Raw genomic sequence first — 20,835 nt, 5'->3', positions numbered from 1 at the left:
TTTATCTTCATAATGTCCCATAAAATCAGATATGTTTTTGAAACAAATACCATTTCATAGACTATGTTAGGTGCTTCACCTAAACATTTACATAAAATTCAACAAAATGCAAAGAGAAGAAACACTCCAACAGCAACCCAGTGGTGTACAACAAATATAAACTCAAATAACATCCACCACCACTGTTTCAAGGAAATGGAACTCAAATAACATCCACCACCACTGTTTCGAGGAAAAGGACAACTTTTATTAAAAAACAACAAAGAGTTTAAAAATGGTAAGTGCTTTTGCATGGTACTGTCACTTCTTTGGACCATTTAAAAATATAACAAAAGCACCGTCTTAAATACTTAAAGCAATTAAAAACATCCAATGATCTTCAAAGAACCATCAGTAAATTAACTGTGAATATTTAATACTCCTGCCGCATCGTCTAACCAACCAAATGTAACCCTAATAAAAATGTCCAATCATAGCCATACAAAGGAATCATCTAACCTATCAGTGTCTAAAAAAGCCTGTGTTGTGATTGAACACATAGTTACAATGTCTGAAGCTCATTGATTAAAGTCCAACCAATCAAATACCCAAATACCAATCAAAATTAAAAACATTCCGCAGTCAATTAACTAGGGTTTAGAAGAAATAATTGGCAAGATGGTGATTCAATGTAGAGAATAATATGATCTAGTAAATTAGTTAAAAACATTATTAAACATACATTAGAAATCGCCATACCAGCAGTTTGTGTTAAAGTTAAGTATACCTTCTTTGAATAATTGCGATTTCACTCCAGGTTACCATGTTGTGAAAAAAGCCTGTGTTGTGATTGAGCGCAAAGTAACAATGTCTAAAACTCATTGCCTAAAGTCCAACCAATTAAATAAAACTCACACGCCCAAGCACCCATCAAACTTGGAGACATTCTACAATTCACTAACCAGGGTCTAAAATAGTGTAATAATTTCAAATAGGACCGAATGCAGGGAGCTGTCAGTCGGAGTGGTCAATATCTGGGATACCACTGGAAGTAAATCCAAAGTGGGTAACAAGAATTATCTTGGACAAAACAGAACCAGTTTCATACTTAGTTCAAGAAAATGATTTAGAGAATTCTTGCAGGAGAAAGCCCGGCCTTATGAGACCTAGACATGCAATAGATGAGGGCAAACTAGCACTCCTGAAATTGTAAATCCAAGTACCAAAGCATATGACAGTGACTATGTTGAGTTTGACATGCCTAAGATAAAGTATAAATCAATTTCCAGTACCAACGTGTTCTCTGAGTCTAAACAAGAAATACATGCAGTTTAGTAAGTTTGATGTGCCAACAGGACAAGAACCAGTTCCAGAAATGAGAAAACACAGAGAATGACTAGTCAAATTATTTTCATTATGATGTTGATAATCTTAAACTGTTAATGTATAATGCATGTTTTTTTCTGTAGCTGACCGGACTATTGTAGCATTCTTTTGGCTTTTAGGGCTCCAAGCTTGTTAGTTTATTATAAAATATGCTACAATGTTTTTATAAGAAAAAGAAAATGTTATAATGCCCCTTTAAGATAAGATAACTTACCCACTTAATTTTTAGATGTTATTTTCTGTATGTTCTTACTTTTATCATGTTTGCAAGTCTGATTTTACTATTATGTTAGACTTTAAGATTTTCAATTTTTAGTTAAATTCTATCTGTGTGGGGCCTTTTGTTAAGGTTAGTATGAGAAATGTGATATGTAGCATTAATGACTGGAAGAAGATCAGTATCTATCAACAGCTGACAAAAAAGTAGAATGTAATAGTCCTGGGTTGTTCTTGGTTGAAGGATTACATGAGGGGAGCTTGCTAGTATCTTCAGCACATATGTTTCATTTATAATTAAAAGTTGTTCACTAAAATTGCATTGAATGCAAATTCCCAATAATTTTTGGCAGTGGTATCAGTGGGGTGAGATGAATAAGTGAGATATTGTTGACTTACAAGGCTTCCTACTAAATGTCTGTAACGTGGGTCTACAAAATATGTGAAAGTGCATCCTTCTGATTATCATGTAATGCTACCACTGATAGCAGATGGCAACTTATTTGAGTTGACAGGCATGAGTAATGCAGCACTCTGAAAAAGATTAACTGGCCTCCTCTACTCATTAATTTCTGGGAGAAGATCAGTTCTGTTTTTATATAAAGACAGGGATTCTGGTTTGGAATTTATGATTATCCAGAGCATAGCCATACAATAGGACCTGATTCTATGTTGAATTAGATGGTGTCCACTGAAATCATGTTGAATGAGGTGATTTATTAACCTTGACAAGGGAGCTCCATGGGTGACGTGAGATGCTCTCAGTTTAACATGGAGCTTGTGGCTAGAATAGCACATCTATAAGGGATATCAACCTAAGTGTTGGATATAAATTAATGTGTGGCTTATGGGGGCTCATTTTTCATTCAGCTCAAGTTTAATGTAGTTTTTAGCCTATTTATGTTTGTTTCCTTAAGGAATATCCCCTATCCTTGTGGAAACAGCTTTGGATGACAGTGAAATGCAAGTGTTTTCTAGTTGGAAGACCCTGACCATTATACATAGTAGATTCTGGGGAAGCTAATTTAAGAAGCTTCCCTGACCATGAATTTGATACCATTTTGGGTTTCATAAAAGATCAGGACTGGCTGTTAATACAGATGTAGAGATGATATCTTGACATGGTTATAATGTGATTGTAAATCAAATTAAATTAACTGCAGTGTGTATTCTGACATTATTTAGCAGGGGATTTATTTGGTATTCATGTTGCTGCTTAACCAAATGTATGTATTTCTAGAAGTGAAGGCCTGAGCTACTTGACTTTTCCAAATGATTATGGAAATGTTGATTTATAAATTGTTCTTCACTAAGAAATGAATGAATAAGATGACATTCGCTTATATTATATTTATTGGATGAGTAAAATCATTTATTTTACCTATAGATAAGCTGATCTCAGGATGGAAGCTCATAACATTTCAGTAGATTACACTTATTGCAGATCTGTGAATAGATACCTCTGTGAAACAATTAACTGTAGAGAGTAGATCATCATTCATTGTGAAACATTTCATTGGAACTGAATGAGTAGATGATACGTGAACCCAGTATCCGACTTATGAAAATGAAGCAAGCATAGTTTGTTTATAGAAGCGGAAAAACAAAGTACAGGTCACCGCTGAGTCTGTTCAAAAACTTCTTTAATAAAAGTGAGCGCTTTCGGAACAAATCCTTCATCAGACATAATTCTAACATCACTAAAACAACCATTTTTAAAATATGATTCATCCAATCATTTGCGCTTAAAAACCCGCCTTTTTTGTAACACTGGTTTAATGGGTAAGACATCATTAAGCCCAGGTGGTCTATGTGCTCTAAGATCCACAATCCATTTGGATTCAGCTAGTGCTGTTCTATGCTGAATGTCCCCCCCCCCCGTCACTAACTGCAATGTTTACAATGCATCTAAACTTAAAAGTATGTGTGGGATGCTGGTTTACATGCCTATATAGGGCATTGCTCTCCTGTCCTGTTCTGATATTGCTAATGTGCTGTAAAATACGAACTTTCAACATATTATTTGTCATTCCCACATAAAAACATTCACATTGTTCACAATTGGCCATATACACTAGATGTTTAGTTCTGCAAGTTGCCCTCCCTTTAAATGAAAATATTTTTCTCATGTCAGGATGTTGATATTCAGTATCACTGTTGATATATTTACAGGCCTTACAATTGCCACAGGGGTATGTACCTGTATTAAACTCAGGAGTATGCCTCCTATCTAGATGTACCTCTTTACATAACAAATCCTTAAGATTGTTGTTCCTTCTATAACGAAACATAGGACGTTCAGCTACTACATCTTTAAGGCCAATGGCACTTGTTAATATGTTCCAATTATTTTGGACTATCTTACATTTGTCTTTGATATTACTGCCATATGTAAAAAGAAGTGTAGGTTGATCATTTTTATAGCTATGAGTAGCGGTGTCTGTCCCTCTATCCTTAGCAGATCTCTTCATCCATGGTCTATTATATGTCTGTCTATATCTTATATTATTACTTACTACATTACTAACCATGTCCCTCCTATAACCCCTTTCTGTAAAATGTTCGCTCAATTTGGATAGTTCTCCTTCACAACACATATCTTCAGAACACACCCTAGATATCCTACCCACTTGACTCTTAACAATGTTGGGAAAGATATATCTAGGGTGCATACTGTCATAAGATAACAGTGTATTACGCCAACATTGTTTTCTGTGTAATTTGGAGGTAAAGCCATGATCACTCTATTCCACACAAACATCAAGAAATTCAATCTGAGTAAATGAGGTTTTAGAACTAAACGTCAAAAAAGTAGTGGTGGTATGCAAAAAAGCCATAAACCTCTCAAAAGTGGATGGATCCCCATCCCACAAAATAAAAACATCATCCACAAATCTGACATACAGGGCTACATATTTACCCCATTCCTGATTGTTAAGGATGACCTCGGTTTCCCATTTAGACAAAACCAAATTTGCATAGGTGTTCGCACAGGGGGTGCCCATGGCCACCCCCTGTGCCTGCCTATATATAGACCCAGGTCCTATAAAGACATTGTTGTACAAGACCAAAGATAATAACTCCTGCACTGTTTGTCGCTTATGTTCAGTGGCCCCCAACCTGCTGATAACTTCTCCCACTGCTGCAATCCCATACTGATGTTCTATAACAGTAAACAAACTGTTGACATCCAGTGTGGCCATCAGAAACCTATTGCCATTCCGTTTGCAAAATTTGGTGATGAATTAAATGCTAAGTCAAGCAATAATTGTGCCAACGTACTAGTCAGTGTGTACCCCCATCCAGCTGGCAACTATTTTAATGAGCTTTAGGTAATGGAGAAAAGAATGATGTCACACATACAAGCAATGGAAAGTCTGTTCCTTCACAGGATTGCAGGGATCTCTTTCCAATGATTAATGTTGGCTCAGGACCCTAGTGGGGTGGGTCATCTAAAAGCCCTTTTCCTGATCATCTTACCTTATAAATATTGATGCCAAAGTCTACATCAATCTGTTTCTTAAATTTCATGCATATTTTTGAATTTCCTGATTTTAAGGGGAAGAATATTCTAGAGCATTGACTCCTATGTATGAAAAAATGTTTTTTATGTAAGCACGCTATTATTTCTTATTCCTTTTTCATGTTGGACAAAGGCACTGCCACTTGTCATACTCAGAGCCTCACACTCTCCACACATGAAAGAAAATATAAAGCCTAGAGTTTTAAAATACCATAGGACTTCAGTAAAAAACACAGAAGTTTCTTAATTTCTTAGTTTGTCAGTCACTCACTAGTGAAATGTGCAGATGTTAAGTTTTAAAGCTAACATGTTTACATTTTAAAGGAGACAAATGATACAGCCAAAACCATAGGAGCCATTTTGTTAAAGTAAATGCATATTGTGTAGACACAACTACATGAAAATCGATTGATTTTGCATTATTTTGTTGCAATTTCAGAAAAACAGCAACTATGGATTACAATATGAAGCCAGCATCTGAGCAAATAAATGAACAAGATGTTTCCCACATAACCATAGGTAATGAAATGTTTTACTTTTTTGTTTTGTTGTACTGAAATGTCTATTCCACATAGGAATACTAATTAATTTCTCTGGCTGACTACCAGCATCCCTGTTTCTCAGGAGAACTGACTAAGTGGTTTCTCAGTCCTTTCTCATCTGTATCTAAGGTGTTTGGTGTGGTGTGAACAGTCCTTTCTCATCTGTATCTAAGGTGTTTGGTGTGGTGTGAACAGAGTGTCTCAAGAAGGAACAAAATGTTGGCCTGAGATCATACTTGGCACACAAAAATATGCTATGACAAACCAAGGAAGTCAAGATTACGAAAAAGGGAAGCAGGAAGCTGCTGAAATATAGTGATTTATTTCCTGAGCCAGATGTGACAGTAGTTAAGAAGGCAACCATCATTGCATCTTTTTATGCTTTCCCATTATCTGACGACAGTTTGTATATGAAGGGTAAACGTACATAGGAGGAGCTTAATTTATTAATGGCACTCATACAATGCAAGAAATTCATGCCATTAAGCAAGAGGTCTCATTTTTCTAATCTTGTCAAACACAGGTTGCATAATATTTACTTTACACATAAATGTTATTTTGCTGAAATAATCTTAAAGAAAATCAGTTTCCACATTTTTATCACTAGTTGCAGCAGTTCTTAGAATGTCACTTTGAGAAAGAGACACTAGGAGGCCACGCATGCTCTTCAGATACACTTTACTAAGTATTGCATTTGAAACTGAATGTACAGATTAGCTCACTTTACAAATAACCTGGTGCTATACTAAATAGCAAACTCAATACAGCATAATGACCCCTTCCAAATGATGAAACATGATTGTACTAGGCCAAAATGGCATCTCTGACTCCAGAAAATGAGCTTTCAACCTTTTTGTAAATACTTCAAGTCTGCATTGATTCAAGTATCAGCATTTCTTTAAGCTCAATACTGGGTAACACATTTTCTTGTGGAATGCAAAACTTACTTTCACTGTATTGCAGACTTGCGCCATAACTGCCCATCTTTTTGTATTTAGACTTATCTGCTTCTGTTGCTATGAATGCTGTTCATTAATAGATTAATTCTGTGAATATTTATCAAGTTTAGGCTTGTGTAAATACTGTTTTTGTCATACAGCCCCACTCATGTTTGGTTAATCAAACCACATTTCTTTCAGATATGTCTGTTAAGGAATAAGAGTCCAACTAATAACCACACCAGAAATGTGGAAGAAACAGCAAAAGTCCAGACAAAACTCCACAGAATTATTACAGACAGTAAAGTGCTTTCGTCCCCAAGTGGGATTCTTCAGAACCGCTATTATTATCAAAATTTTTTTTTTATTTTTCAAATACATTTGAATGAATTCCATAGTATTTATACATAACATCTTAAATAACTATGTACACTATTTACATTAGCCTGACAATATAACAGATATTAACGTATACAGTTACTTTATAAGTATGTCCAATCCATTTTCTCTTTTGACTTTTCCCCAAGGGTTGTTGATAAATGGCTTTGGATAAATTCTTAGTTCTATAATTTTAATTTTCCAATAATGCTGTGGTCTTCAGTAGGCTGTAGAAGTCTTCCAAATCTGGTATTGTATTTGTATTCCATCTTCTTGTTATACACTTCCTTGACATTGCAAGTATAGTCCATACTAGATACATGTTTGACCTAGTCAAATGAGGACCTTCGTTCACATTTAATAATACAAGAGCTTTAGTTAAATAAAATGATTCATTAATGGGACAACATGATTGACAGACCACGATGCTTTGCCAGAGATGGCTTGCACCTGTCGCCCTTGGGATTCCGGATACTGGCTAAGGCTCTTGCCACCCCTATAGTTCCTTTTTTAGGCAAGGTTCAAATGACAAATTCACAACCGTAACAGGTACAAGCAAGCAAAATCTGAGGGTAATGCTACTCAATGCTAGAAGTCTAAACCTCAAAATGCACTCACTCAAGGCACTTCTTAAAATGGAGAACATCGACATCTGTGCAGTGACAGAGACCTGGTTCAAAGCTCCAGAGAGCACCCCTGCATTACCAGGCTATAATTCATACCACACCTTTTGGCCACCTAACCCAGAACGAAGAATTAAAGGTGGAGGCGTGTCCATATTCATTAAGGATATCCACACCTCCAAGCTAGTTGAACATCATAATGCATCCGAGATTATCCAAGTGCAACTAACTCTGGGCAAGACCGCAATCCAAATTTTAGCTTGCTACAGACCCCCCCACCATGCCCCAGGATTCCCACTCCTCATTTCTTGATACACTGGAAAGTAATAGGGTACAACCTAACACCCTAATAATGGGCGATTTCAACTATCCCACCATTAATTGGGAAAACTACTCATGTACCAACTCTTTTGCTCAACGTTTTCTGGAATTCATAAATTCCAACACCTTGGATCAACTTATTCACACCCCCACCAGGGGCAGCAATATCCTAGACCTGGTCATTACCAACATGGGTAACTGGTGTTCCACACCAGAGGTCAATTCATTGTTGGTCAGATCCGACCACAAGCTAATCACTCTAGACATCCACATCCCACCCCCACGCCCAGTTAGGGAAACCACCATAAAAAACTTCTCCAAAGCCAACATCACACTTTTTAAGACAGAAGTGGCAAACTTCATGACACCCATGCAGATGGACAATAGAGTTACGATTGCTGAATCCTACACAAATGCACTTTATAAGCACTTACACGAGTGCATGGATCATGCTATCCCTAATAGAACCAAGATGCTATCCTCCAAAAAAGAAGCTGATCTGGTGGCCCTCTGCCATAAAAAAACTCTACAACAGAAGAAAGAAACTGTTGCAAAAAAGAGAAAATCCCATGACTGGAGGCACGCCCTGGTCAACCTCAGTAAGAAGCTGAGATCCATCATAAAATCCTCCAAAGCTAGTTACAAAAACAAAATTGCCACTGACTCTAAAGACAACCACAAAGTATTCTATTGCTATGTCAAGAATCTCAATGGCAACACTTAGATCTGCTCTGAGTTGCAGCACAATGGCACTAAATATACAGAACCAACTGATATTGCCAACATCCTGGCAGATAGGATTAGTACTAACTTTACCCCCCTCTCACCCCCTAGAGGGTCCATCTCTATACCGGAAGAATGCAAAGTTCCTGTAATCATGGCTGCACAGGTAAAAAACACACTCTGCAAAGCCAAGAACACAGCATCCATGGGACCTGACAATATCCCAGGCTGCGTTCTACACGAACTACAGATTGAACTGGCACCCTACCTAAGTACCATGTTCAGTCATAGCCCCACCTCAGGCTTTGTGCCCACTGAATGGCACACTGTGACGGTTATCCCACTCCACAAAGGGGGAGCCACAATGGACCCTAGGAACTTCCACCCCATTAGCCTGACGAGCCAGGTCTGCAAGGCCATGGAACTCATAAACAAAGACATTGGTAATCTCCAAACTCTGGACCCTACCCAGTTCGGATTTGTAAAAGGCAGATCATGTCTCCTAAACCTGATTGACTTGTTTGAAGCAGTCACCAAAGCGATAGATAAGGGTAAGGTGGTTCACACAGCTTATCTAGATCTCGCCAAGGCTTTCAACACCATCCCCCACTCTGGAATTATAGATAAGCTCACTAAACTAGGTATAAATCCCTATATCACAAGATGGGTTGCCAACTGGCTCATGAACAGAACCCACACTGTGAAAGTAGCAGACTTCAAATCCGACTTCAGACCAGTGACAAGTTGAGTACCACAGGGTTCAGTCCTGGGTCCTCTCCTGTTTGGTATCTACTTCTATGAAGTACAGGCTAACACAGAAGGTCTTTGGCTAACAAATTTGCAGATGACTGAAAACTAGGAGCCATAATCGAAACTCCTAACAATGTTGACATACTACAAAAGGGCCTCACTGAGACAGATGCCTGATGTCAAAGCCATAGCCTGAAGCTCAATGCCAAAAAGTGTATTGTCATCCCCTTTGATAAAAACTCTGTACCCATGAACTACCACATAGCTGGTAGTCTACTTAATGCCAAAAATGTGATAAGAGACCTTGGGACACAGGTGGACAGTAGTCTCTCCTTTGATAATCACATCGCCACAGTGGTCAGAAAATCCTTCTACGTGGCTAACCTCATCACAAAATGTTTCTCATCCAGAAAAAAAGAGGTCATTGTTCCCCTCTACTCATCACACATTAGACCCATTATAGAGTACAATGCTCCTTTTGGTATGTACCTCACAAGACATCTACAACTGGAAAGGCCACAGAAATACCTCACAAAGAGGATTACGGGCCTCAAACAGATGCCCTATGCAGACTGTCTCAAAAAACTACAGCTTTACTCCGTCGCATATCGCCTACTCAGAGGCGATCTCTGCCTAACATACAAAGCTATGTTAAACCCAGAGCTGTTGGACATGCTCCACTTAAAGAAATCCCAATCCCTCTGAGCTACACGCACTAGGGACCTAAACCTTATCACCACAATAAACAGAACATGCTGGAGGGATAGATTCCTGTCCCAGAGAATTCCCATACTCTGGAACAGACTACCTATCTATGTCAAACCGAACTCCTCATTAACCATCTTCAAGAAAAATCTTGATGATTGGATGGGAGATAGGAAATTCACCCCAGGGATCACTTCTGTGGCTCTGCTCAACAGGGGCACAGAAAAATAATTTTCTTGGGTGGCGAAAGCCAGTGTACATTTTTGGCTAGGCTCATATAGGCCCTAGGGCCAATAGCCTAGTACCCTCCTATGAACCTATGAAATAAAGCTTGTAGAAAGTTATTAATACCATTCCAAAATGGCTTAATTTTAACACAATCAAAGAAAATGTGGTCCAGTCTGCATTGTGTACTTGCTCACATCTCCAACATATTCCTTTTATGGAAGAACTAATTTTACTGATTCTGTCTAGGGTTAAGTATGCTCTGTGCGAGCATTTCCTATTAAAAACTTTCCAGTATTGTGTAAAGGATGTATATTTTATCGATAATAAGATGTTTGTTTTAATATCTTCAGTTAACTGTTAGAAGAATTAGATATATTAATTGACAAATTTCGCATGACTTTTGGACTCCATTTCAATAAATCAAACTTTTTGGTATAGTATTAATAACTTTCTACAAATGTCTCTTTTGTATTAGATAATGTTAGTAATATGTCATTATCAAATAGCATTACTTTAGAATTGTATTGTTCATAAACATCTATTCGTTTGATTTTTATATTGTTATGAATTGAATCTGCCAATATTTCAATAGCCAGAGCAAATAGAATCGGTTACATGGGACATCCTTGTGTAGTGCCTTTTGTTATATGTATAGACTCAGAGGTAAAAGGACCTAACTTGACATACGCCAAATTATTTGTATATATATTCTTTAGGAAATGAACAAGGGATGCAGGAAATTCAAATAGCATTACGATTTTGAATAAATAGTCCCAATTTAGGGAATAAAAGGCTTTCTCTTTATCTAAGCCAATTATGAGTGTTTATTTTCTTTATTAACATAATCTATAAGATAAATTATCCTTTTAATATTGTCATGTGTATGTCTATGATATATAAATCCAGTTTGATCATTATTTATTGTTTTGGATAGTGGTATTAATATTGTTATAAATATCTTAGAGTCATTATGTAATAATGATATAGGTCTATATGACTTAAGGAGGATTGAGGATTTGTTTTCCTTTAGGATTGATGTGATCTCCAAGAAGGTGGTATTAAAGCTTGTGACTGAATTTCTAATAGAGTTTTATGGAATAGGGATAGTATCTTTGAAGGAAAAAGTTTATATATTTCCTTAATTATACCATCTGCACCTGGAGCTTTATTATTTTTACCCTCTTTTATTGTATCTGTAATTTCTTCGTAGGATATGGGTGCTTGCAGATCTAGTTTTAATTTTTCTGGTATTTTTTTCATATTAGAACATTTTTCATCTAGATTTAATTGATCAATATGTATATTTTCTTTTTAGAAATGTTCCATATAGTGATTTCTATAGGCATCAAGAATGTCACCTATATCACAAATATTTTCCCTTTCTTTTCAAGGAAGATACTTTTAATGTTATTAGCTTTTGATTGTATTTTGATTCTTGTGGATAAATTATGTAGATATTTGGGAGGAGTGGCCAAGGTATTGCTTTTTACTTTTTCTAAAACTAAATTAGTTTTATGTGTTAGAATTTCATTGTATTTATTGTTTAATACTTCTACTTTCTTTTTCATCTCCAAATGATTTAGATTTTTTTCAGCTTTTACTGACAAAGGTTTGGATTGTAGATCTAATAATTCAGAATCCCATTCTCTGATTTTTTATACCAATATAGGGTATTATCATATATATATATAAGCTTTTAATGAGTCCCATATCATCATTTTATTTATCTCTGTGGTATAATTAATATCTTAGAAGAAATGTAATTCAGATAATAACCAGTGTTTGAACTGTTTAATTTTAGTTATATATGCTGGAATTCTGGAGTTAAAGATTAATGGTTTGTACCCATTTTTAAATTTTAGTATCAATGAATTGCGGTCTGAAAAGGGGCAGGGAGTGATTGAGAAATTAATGATTTTAGAGTGTAAGTCGTGGGCAGCAAATATTTTATTTATTCTAGTTTGGGTACCAAATCTGTGATCTTGATAGGAAAACAACAAAGATTTATCTTCTTTAAATTTGAAAGCATCTACAAGATGGAATAATTCTACCCACTTGTTTAAAGCTTTTCATACAGCAGATGTACACAGCAGTCTTTTATTTGTAGTTTCAGAAATATCAAATATACAGTTAAAATCTCCTCCTAATATTATGTTACGTTTATAATTATAGGAAATGAAATCCAAGTGTTTTTTAACATTTCCTGTTCCAATGCCTGGAACCCAGTATAGATTGACTAGGGTCCATATTCTGTTATTATATTTAACTATTACTAATGCCATAAGGCCTTCTTTATCGTCATACTTATAAATGATTTCTGGGTTAATCACATTTATTTTCCATAAAAGCGTTACCCCTTTTGCCTTTGTCTTATAAGTGGATTGTGCCAATATCATATATTCCTTAGGATTCCATTAGTAATTGTCATTTGTTTTGAAATGAGTTTCTTGAAGGAAGACAATTTGTGCTTTGTTCAGTTTTAAATATTTCAGTAGATTTGATCTCTTTCTATGATTGTTTAAGCCATTGCTACTTAAAGATAATGAAGTTAAATCCATCTTAGGTTATTTAGACTATGTACTTTTTGTTTTATTGTGACTATTAAACATTTCTTCTGACAACTATAAAGTATATGTTTGAGCTTTTAAAGGAAATTATCAATTTTATATTTTGAGTGTTTACCAATAAAAAACTGTAATAAATTGTACCAAACCAAAAAAATGTGTATAAAGAGTCCTGGATGCCACGTAGGTTAAAACGTCTTTATAATATTCACAAAACACAGAGGATGAGCGCTTTTGTCTAATGACTAGACTTCATCAGATAAAAGCACTGGTACAAATTACAACATTTATACACCCATTCAAATCAAGTTAATTACACTCAATCAACTTTTAAAGAAACATGTATAAAAACCAAATACTGCCCTAAAAAAATAAATAAGGCTTGTATTACTAATAAAACTTAATCATATTTTTCATATTATTCTTATAAACATTTCTTACACAATAAAATATCTTATGAAATGACCAAAAGAATTTATGTTTGGTTTTATAATCAATTAATCAATTTTATGTATAAAAATATGAAAATATGTGTATATCTTATGTATATGTTAATGTATAAGTGTTTTAGTCATAAATTTATATACAAATGTTATTATGTGTGTTTATTTGATTTAAACATTTTCTCCTTTTCTATACAATACAGGTTTTATACTAATATAGTCGTTTAGTCCGGGTGGGGTGTTAGATTTAAACCTAAGCTGCCATAACAATTCCTTGTGTAGCAAAACATTTTTTATATCACCCCCTCCCTTAGAAAAATCCCTTTGAACTAGATCAATAATGCCAAATTTAAACCTTGTAAATGTAAGAGGGCAAGTTACGCTGTGTTTGTACAAAGCACTAGTTTCTTTGTGAGTCCTGATATCATATAAGTGTTCATAGATATGGTCCTTAAATGCCCTCTCAGTTTTACCTATGTAGTATGCACTACATGAAGTGCATAAGGCCATATAAACCAGCATTTTAGACTTGCAACTACCTTTAATAAATCTCACCACACTTTTCAGGCTGTTGTTTAGTGTAACACTTGCCTCACTATATATATATGCACAAACACTACATGCTCCACAAGGATTAGTAGCCCTGTAATGAATAAATTCCTTATTTCCTTTTTCAAAAGTTCTCTTAAAATTGTTTCCCACCTTGTATGTAAAGATAGGTTGCTCTCCCACTAACTTATGTATCTCCTTATCAATTTTCATTAAGTTCCAGTTGTTTTTGATAATATCTAAAAATGAATCTGATAATAAGTTGTATTGAATTATACATGCTGCGTTGTATTTATTCCTTTCCTGTTTAACAACTTGGGAGATCTGTAATGGCTGACCTAATAGAGCTTTGTATTTAGTACCCCAATTTTTTGAAACTTCTTTTAGAATTTCAGTGACTAATTCTAGGGGATATTCTCTTTCAATAAAACATTTACCCAAAAAATTAATTTCCCTTTCCAGATCACAAAAGTCAGAAGTCATCCTGGCTATCCTAACTGCTTGACCCTTGATCAAGCTTTTCTTTTGTGCTAAAGGGTGATGACTACTATAGTGTAAAAAACTGTTACACCAAGTAGGTTTCCTATATATGTTTGATTTGAAACCTATAGGAGTCTTAGAAATAGTAACATCTAAATAATTGATACTATGTTCATGGTATGAATGTGTGAAAGAAAAGAAGTGTGCACATGAATTTATATATTCCATGAAAAGATTAAGTTCTTCCTTAGATCCACCCCATAACACAAAAATGTCATCCAGAAATCTCAAGTATAGTTTAATATGTTTGTAAAAGGCAGAGGGAAAGACAAATTTGTTCTCCCATTCTAGTAATACTAAATTGGCGTATGTGGGAGCACAAGCGGCTCCCATTGCAATACCGCTAATCTGTTGGTAAAACTGACCTTGAAAGTGTGAATATAGTTAGAATCCAATATAATCTCAACTAGTTCTAATACCAAAAGAATGCTGTCCCTAGTTAGGGTAGAGTGTTTAAAAATACAATCACAGAAATACTCAAATCCATCTTTTCTAGGAATACAGGTGAACAAATCATTCACATCAATGGTGAGAAAGATACAATCCGTACTCCACAAATCTTGGGTCATTTTACTCAAAAATTCCCATGAATCCTTGATTATATGGGGGGTTTTATTGATAATCTCCTTAGTGTGTTTATCTACATAAACAGCCAGTGGATGTGTTTTAGAGTTCTTTGCAGGTACTATCGGTCTAAAAGGAGGTGCTTGTAGTGATTTATGCACTTTAGGTATTCCAAAAATATTCAGAATACTAGGATGCAGTTGTTTTAAGAAATTATATGTCATAGAATCTATTCTGTTTTCTAGTAAGTATTCTTCAAGCAATGAATCTATCCTACTATATGTTATATGTATCTGATTAATGGAGACAGAGGTGTATGTAACACTATCTAATAAAATGTTAGTAATAACGTTGTTGTAATCTTCTACATTGTACATAATAACCCCCCTCCCTTGTCTGGTTTCATAATTCGTAAGGAAGATTGTGTCTGTAGTTGATATAACAAACTACTTTCTTCCTTAGTAAGATTAGAATTAGCTCTCTGCCATCCATTTTTAACATATGTTGCATATAGTTCCTCAGTAACAACTTTTTCAAACAACAACAAAGTGGGATGTAATGGAGGGTTTAATGTACTATGTCTCACCAACATGTCTTCCCCCCTGTAGTTGTTAGTGATAGTATCTTTACCCAAATTAAATGTAATGTTAAGATTTAATTTTCTTAAATATAATTTCAAATCCACTAACGTGTTAGCTATATCACCATACTGCGATTTTACAAATTTAAATCCTTTAGAAAATAAATTGAAATGTAGTTTAGTCAAGTTGTGACTAGTATAATTAAACATTTTAAACCCTTTATATTCATAAAGTATACCATAGTGGTCATCCAATAAAACTATCTCGTCTTCTTCCCCACTTTTTTCCATCCATAGTTTGTGTCCAAATGTCCTAGATGTCCTGGGTCTGGTGGAAAGGTACTCCTGCTCGCTATCCTTTCTGACCTCCTGGGAAGAAAAAAATGACCCTCTTCCCCTCCAAAAGAGTCCAGTTCATCCAAAGGTCTATGTCTAGTGTTTTCCCTCCACTTCTTGGTAATCATTGTCTAAAGGCTTGTCAGACACCAAATTGTTAACTTGAAATCCTCCTTTGTCATAACCTTTATAAACATAACCTTGTGTTCTATTACCTCTTTTAAAAGGACCTACATAAACCTTTCCCATTTCATATTGTTTTTTGTCTCTATAAAATTTCTTTTGTTTGTAAAATAAATATCTTGTATTTTTTTCTCAATTTTTGTCAAAATGTTATCATATAAACTCTGATATTCAGAAAATAATAAATCACTTGTTATATCAACATTAAGTTTGCTTATTTCTGCAGTCAGAGTCTGTAAAAGTGCTTCATTACATTTAATCATACATTCAATAAGACCCAAACCACAAGTGTCAAAAAAACTATGAAACATTTTGATATTAACTTCTGTGTAATTAATACCAAAAGGGTATTTAAACATCCTGAGTCCCTGTGGTACGATTTTGTGTACCAAACAACTTTTTAAATAGCTATTATCAATTTGCATACGTTTCAGTTTAAATAACTTTTTTTCAAAGAAAAAAATCATTTCTTTAAGCGTAAATGAATTAGCTTGTTCAATACCATTAAATTCATCACGTTTGTTGAACGCTTCCGTATCAAACTTAAACTGGTAGGTTTTATCAAATATGTCCTTAAAACAAGTCCCATGAGGTAACTCTGCATTTTTATACAAGTTTAGTCTATCACAATCACAATTGTGTGTACCTAGACAACCTTCCTGTTGTCCAGGTTCAAATTCAGTACCTCTAGTTTGAGAACATCCAGTAGTAGCTGTTCTTTCCTTGTTGGTTCGTTGTCGAATTTCCAACGAGAAAAACCCATGTTTATACAGTCCTGCATGGTCGATACCTTGACTAATGCCAGCTGCTTGCTTCTGAAATCTTCCACAATCACTCGCAGACCTCGAGCGTGGAGATGGCGAATTAAACGTTGCGCCTACAGTTTTCCTATTCGGGACAGCTTTTTTTAAGGTTATAGCTCCATCTGCTGGTGTTTTTTGGTGGTTCTGATTAATAAGCTCTATAAGCAAAGTTAGATCCCCTTTTAGGGAAGCAATGTCCTCTCTCATTCAAACTATTTCATCTGAAGCAGACAAAGGCAAAACAGGACTTGGCAAATGATCATCAACCAACAAAGTAGAATCACCCGAAGAAATATTCATGGTACCAGTGCCAAAATATACCTCTTGTAAAGTAGATTGTACTACAGTGGAGTCCTGGACTTACCAACAAGAAACTGTAATAAATTGTACCAAACCAAATAAATGTGTATAAAAAGTCCTGGATGCCACGTAGGTTAAAAAGTCTTTATAATATTCACAAAACACAGAGGATGAGCGCTTTCGTCTAATGACTAGACTTCATCAGATAAAAGCACTTGTACAAATTACAACATTTATACACCCATTCAAATCAAGTTAATTACACTCAATCAACTTTTAAAGAAACATGTATAAAAACCAAATACTGCCCTAAAAAAAAATAAATAAGGCTTGTATTACTAATAAAACTTAATCATATTTTTCATATTATTCTTATAAACATTTCTTACACAATAAAATATCTTATGAAATGACCAAAATAATTTATGTTTGGTTTTATAATCAATTAATCAATTTTATGTATAAAAATATGAAAATATGTGTATATCTTATGTATATGTTAATGTATAAGTGTTTTAGTCATAAATTTATATACAAATGTTATTATGTGTGTTTACTTGATTTAAACATTTTCTGCTTTTCTATACAATACAGGTTTTATACTAATATAGTCGTTTAGTCTATTTTTTGTTTACCAATAAAGTAATGTTTTGGTCAGGCATACTAAAAATGTTTTTTGTGAAATAACAAATTTAAATTAATAAATGTTAACAAAACTAAGATCTGCATTCCTAATCTGATGGATAAACCTAAATCCATCAGATTATCACTCGTACCTTGACAATCCAGAACATCTGAGCTCCATAAATTGAATTATCATATGGAGAATATTTGTAATAGGAATAAGCAATATTTATATTATTTTGAACAGATATCGTAATATTGTAGATTAGACAGAATTCTAATACAATATAAATGTCTACTTATTGTATACACAATTAATATTTACACGAAAGATACATGACAAGCAATTCAGTCATAGTAAAATAGGATGTATCATATACAAAACCTCAGTAAAAGATTATAGCACACAGTTATTTAACATATTCACCCTTATTGATGAAGCTTTTCAAAACTTATTACTTAATATAAATAGATGGTAATATTTATACCTAATGTTTATAATGCAATGTATTTTACTGGATATATCAGAAGTTATATTTCATTGTTTGCCAGCATTTAAGTAAACACTTTGTTGCTAACTTACTTAAAGCATCAAGTTTGTTTTATGTGAACATTGATGAAAGTTAGTGCATTTTTATTATCAGTAAATCCCTCTTCCCATTTCCTACACATAAGGATTTTCATATCTGTCATTTCTTATAATAAAATGAGTGAAATTATAGGTTAAAAGAAAAAAAATTCACTTATAGGTTCATAGGTTCATAGGTGTCTACAAGGTTAATGGCCCTGGGGCCTTTTCAAGCCTAGCAATAGGATTACCCTGGCATAGTGCCACCTGACCTTAGTTCCCAGTGCCTCTGTCAAATAGAGCTACTGGTATTATCCCCGGGGTGAATTTTTTGTTTCCCATCCACTCATCAACATTTTTCTTGAAGAGGGTCAGTGAGGTGCTCTGCTTGACATGTATGGGAAGTCTGTTCCATAGCATGGGCAGTCTCTGGGTTATGAACCTGTCCCTTCAGCATGTTCTGTTAATTGTGGTAATGAGGTTGAGGTCTCTGGAGCATGTGGTGCGGAGGTTCATAGGTTCATAGGTTGGTACTAGGCTATCGGCCCTAGGGCCTATACAAGCCTAGCCATAACAATTCCCTGGCTATTTCTTCCCACACTAATTACTTCCCTGGTCCCCTGTCTAGCAGGGCAACTGACGTGATTTCTGGGTGAATTTCCTTTCTCCCATCCAATTGTCAAGGTTCCTTTTGAAGAGGGCCAAGGAGGCACTCTGCTTGACATGTATGGGCAGTCTATTCCAGAGTCTGGGGAGTCTCTGGGTCAGAAACCTATCCCTCCAGCATGTTTTGTTTATTGTGATGACAAGGTTTAGATCCATGGAGTGTGTGGCTCTGAGGGACTGGGATTTCTTTAAATGTAGCATGTCCAACAGCTCTGGGTTTGACATGGCTTGTATGTTAAGCAGAGATCGCCTCTGAGTAGACGACATGCAACAGAGTATAGCTAGAGTTTTTTAAGGCGGTCAGCATAGGGCATCTGCTTTAGGCCTGTGATTCTTTAAGTGAGGTATTTCTGTGGCCTTTCCAGTTGTTGCAGGTGTCTTGAGAGGTGCATACCAAATGGGTCGTTGTATTCTATAATGGGTCTAATGAGGAATGAGTACAGTGGGACAATGACCTCCTTTTTTCTGGATGAAAAGCCCTTAGTGATGAGGTGTGCCACATAGAAGGATTTCCTGACTGTTGTGGTGATGTGGTTATTGAAGGTGAGACCACTGTCTACCTGTGTCCCTAAGTCTCTTATCGAACTTTTAGTGTTTAGTGTACTGCCAACTATGTGATAATTCACGGGTACATGGTTTTTTCCCAAGAGGATAACTATACATTTCTTGGCATTGAGCTTGAGCCCATGGCTCTGGCACCAAGCATCTGTTTCTGTAAGGCCCTTTTGTAGAGTATCCACATCATTTGGGGATTCAATAATGGCTAAGAGTTTGCAGTCATCTGTGAACTTTGTTAGCCAGAGTCCCTTAGTGTTGGCCTGTACTTCAGAGAAGTAGATGTCAAACAAGGGCGGTCCCAGGACTGAACCCTGAGGTACTCCACTTGTCACTTGTCTGGAGTTGGATTTGGAGTCAGCTACTTTTACAGCCTGGATTCTGTCAGTAAGCCAGTCAGCAACCCATCGAGTGATGTAGGGATTAATACCCATCTTAGTAAGTTTATCTATGATTCCAGAGTGGGGGATGGTGTCAAAGGCCTTGGCAAGGTCCAGATAGGCAGTGTGGACTGCCTTACCTCATCCACGGCTCTGGAGACTGATTCGAAAAAGTCAGTCAGGTTCAGGAGACAAGATCGGCCCTTCACGACCCCAAACTGGGTGGGGTCCAGTGTTTTAAGGTTGCCAATGTCTTTGTTTATAAGTTCCATGATAATACGTTCCATGGCCTTGCAGATCAGGCTCGTCAGACTGATGGGGCAATAGTTCCCGGGATCCAAGGTGGATCCGACCTTGTGGAGTGGGATAACTGTAGCTGTGTGCCACTCAGTGGGCACAAAGCCTGAGGTGAGGGTATGATTAAACATGATAGTTAGGTGAGGTTCCAGTTCATTTTGTAGTTCATGTAGTACACAGCCTGGGATGTCATCTGGTCCCATGGATGCTGTATTCTTAGCTTTGGAGAGTGCATTTTTTGCCTGTGTGGCCGTTATTACCAGAATTTGGCAGTCTTCCGGTATTGAGATGGGCCATTTAGTGGATGAGAGGGGGTGAAGTTGGCACTGAATCAATCTGCCAGGATATTGGCAATATCCTTGAGATCAGTATATTTAATGCCATTTTGTTGTAGCTCAGAGCAGATCTGAGCATTGCCATTTAGATTCTTGACATAGTTATAGAATGCCTTGTGGTTGTCTTTGGAATCTTTGGCAATTTCAATTTTGTAACTAGCTTTGGAGAATTTTAAAAGGGATCTCAGCTTCTTACTGAGGCTGGTAAGGGAATTTTTTACATTATGGGATTTTCC

General features: G+C 35.8%; 1 protein-coding gene across 3 annotated transcripts in view; it reads left to right on the top strand.

The window, feature by feature from the left end:
- Positions 1–20,835, top strand: part of LOC122799168 (platelet endothelial cell adhesion molecule-like) — an 879,258-nt gene that overhangs the window by 699,013 nt on the left and 159,410 nt on the right. For all 3 annotated transcript variants that reach the window (XM_044068057.1, XM_044068059.1, XM_044068058.1), the window contains one exon: positions 5,544–5,623. In XM_044068057.1, coding sequence (XP_043923992.1) covers positions 5,544–5,623 — 80 coding nt within the window. The remainder of the gene's footprint in view (positions 1–5,543; positions 5,624–20,835) is intronic.

The sequence above is a fragment of the Protopterus annectens genome, chromosome 4.part0 (genome assembly GCF_019279795.1).
Source record: "Protopterus annectens isolate FY-2018-M chromosome 4.part0, PAN1.0, whole genome shotgun sequence".
In the NCBI taxonomy this organism is placed as follows: domain Eukaryota; kingdom Metazoa; phylum Chordata; order Ceratodontiformes; family Protopteridae; genus Protopterus; species Protopterus annectens.
This window is presented reverse-complemented; position numbering and strand designations above follow the sequence as displayed.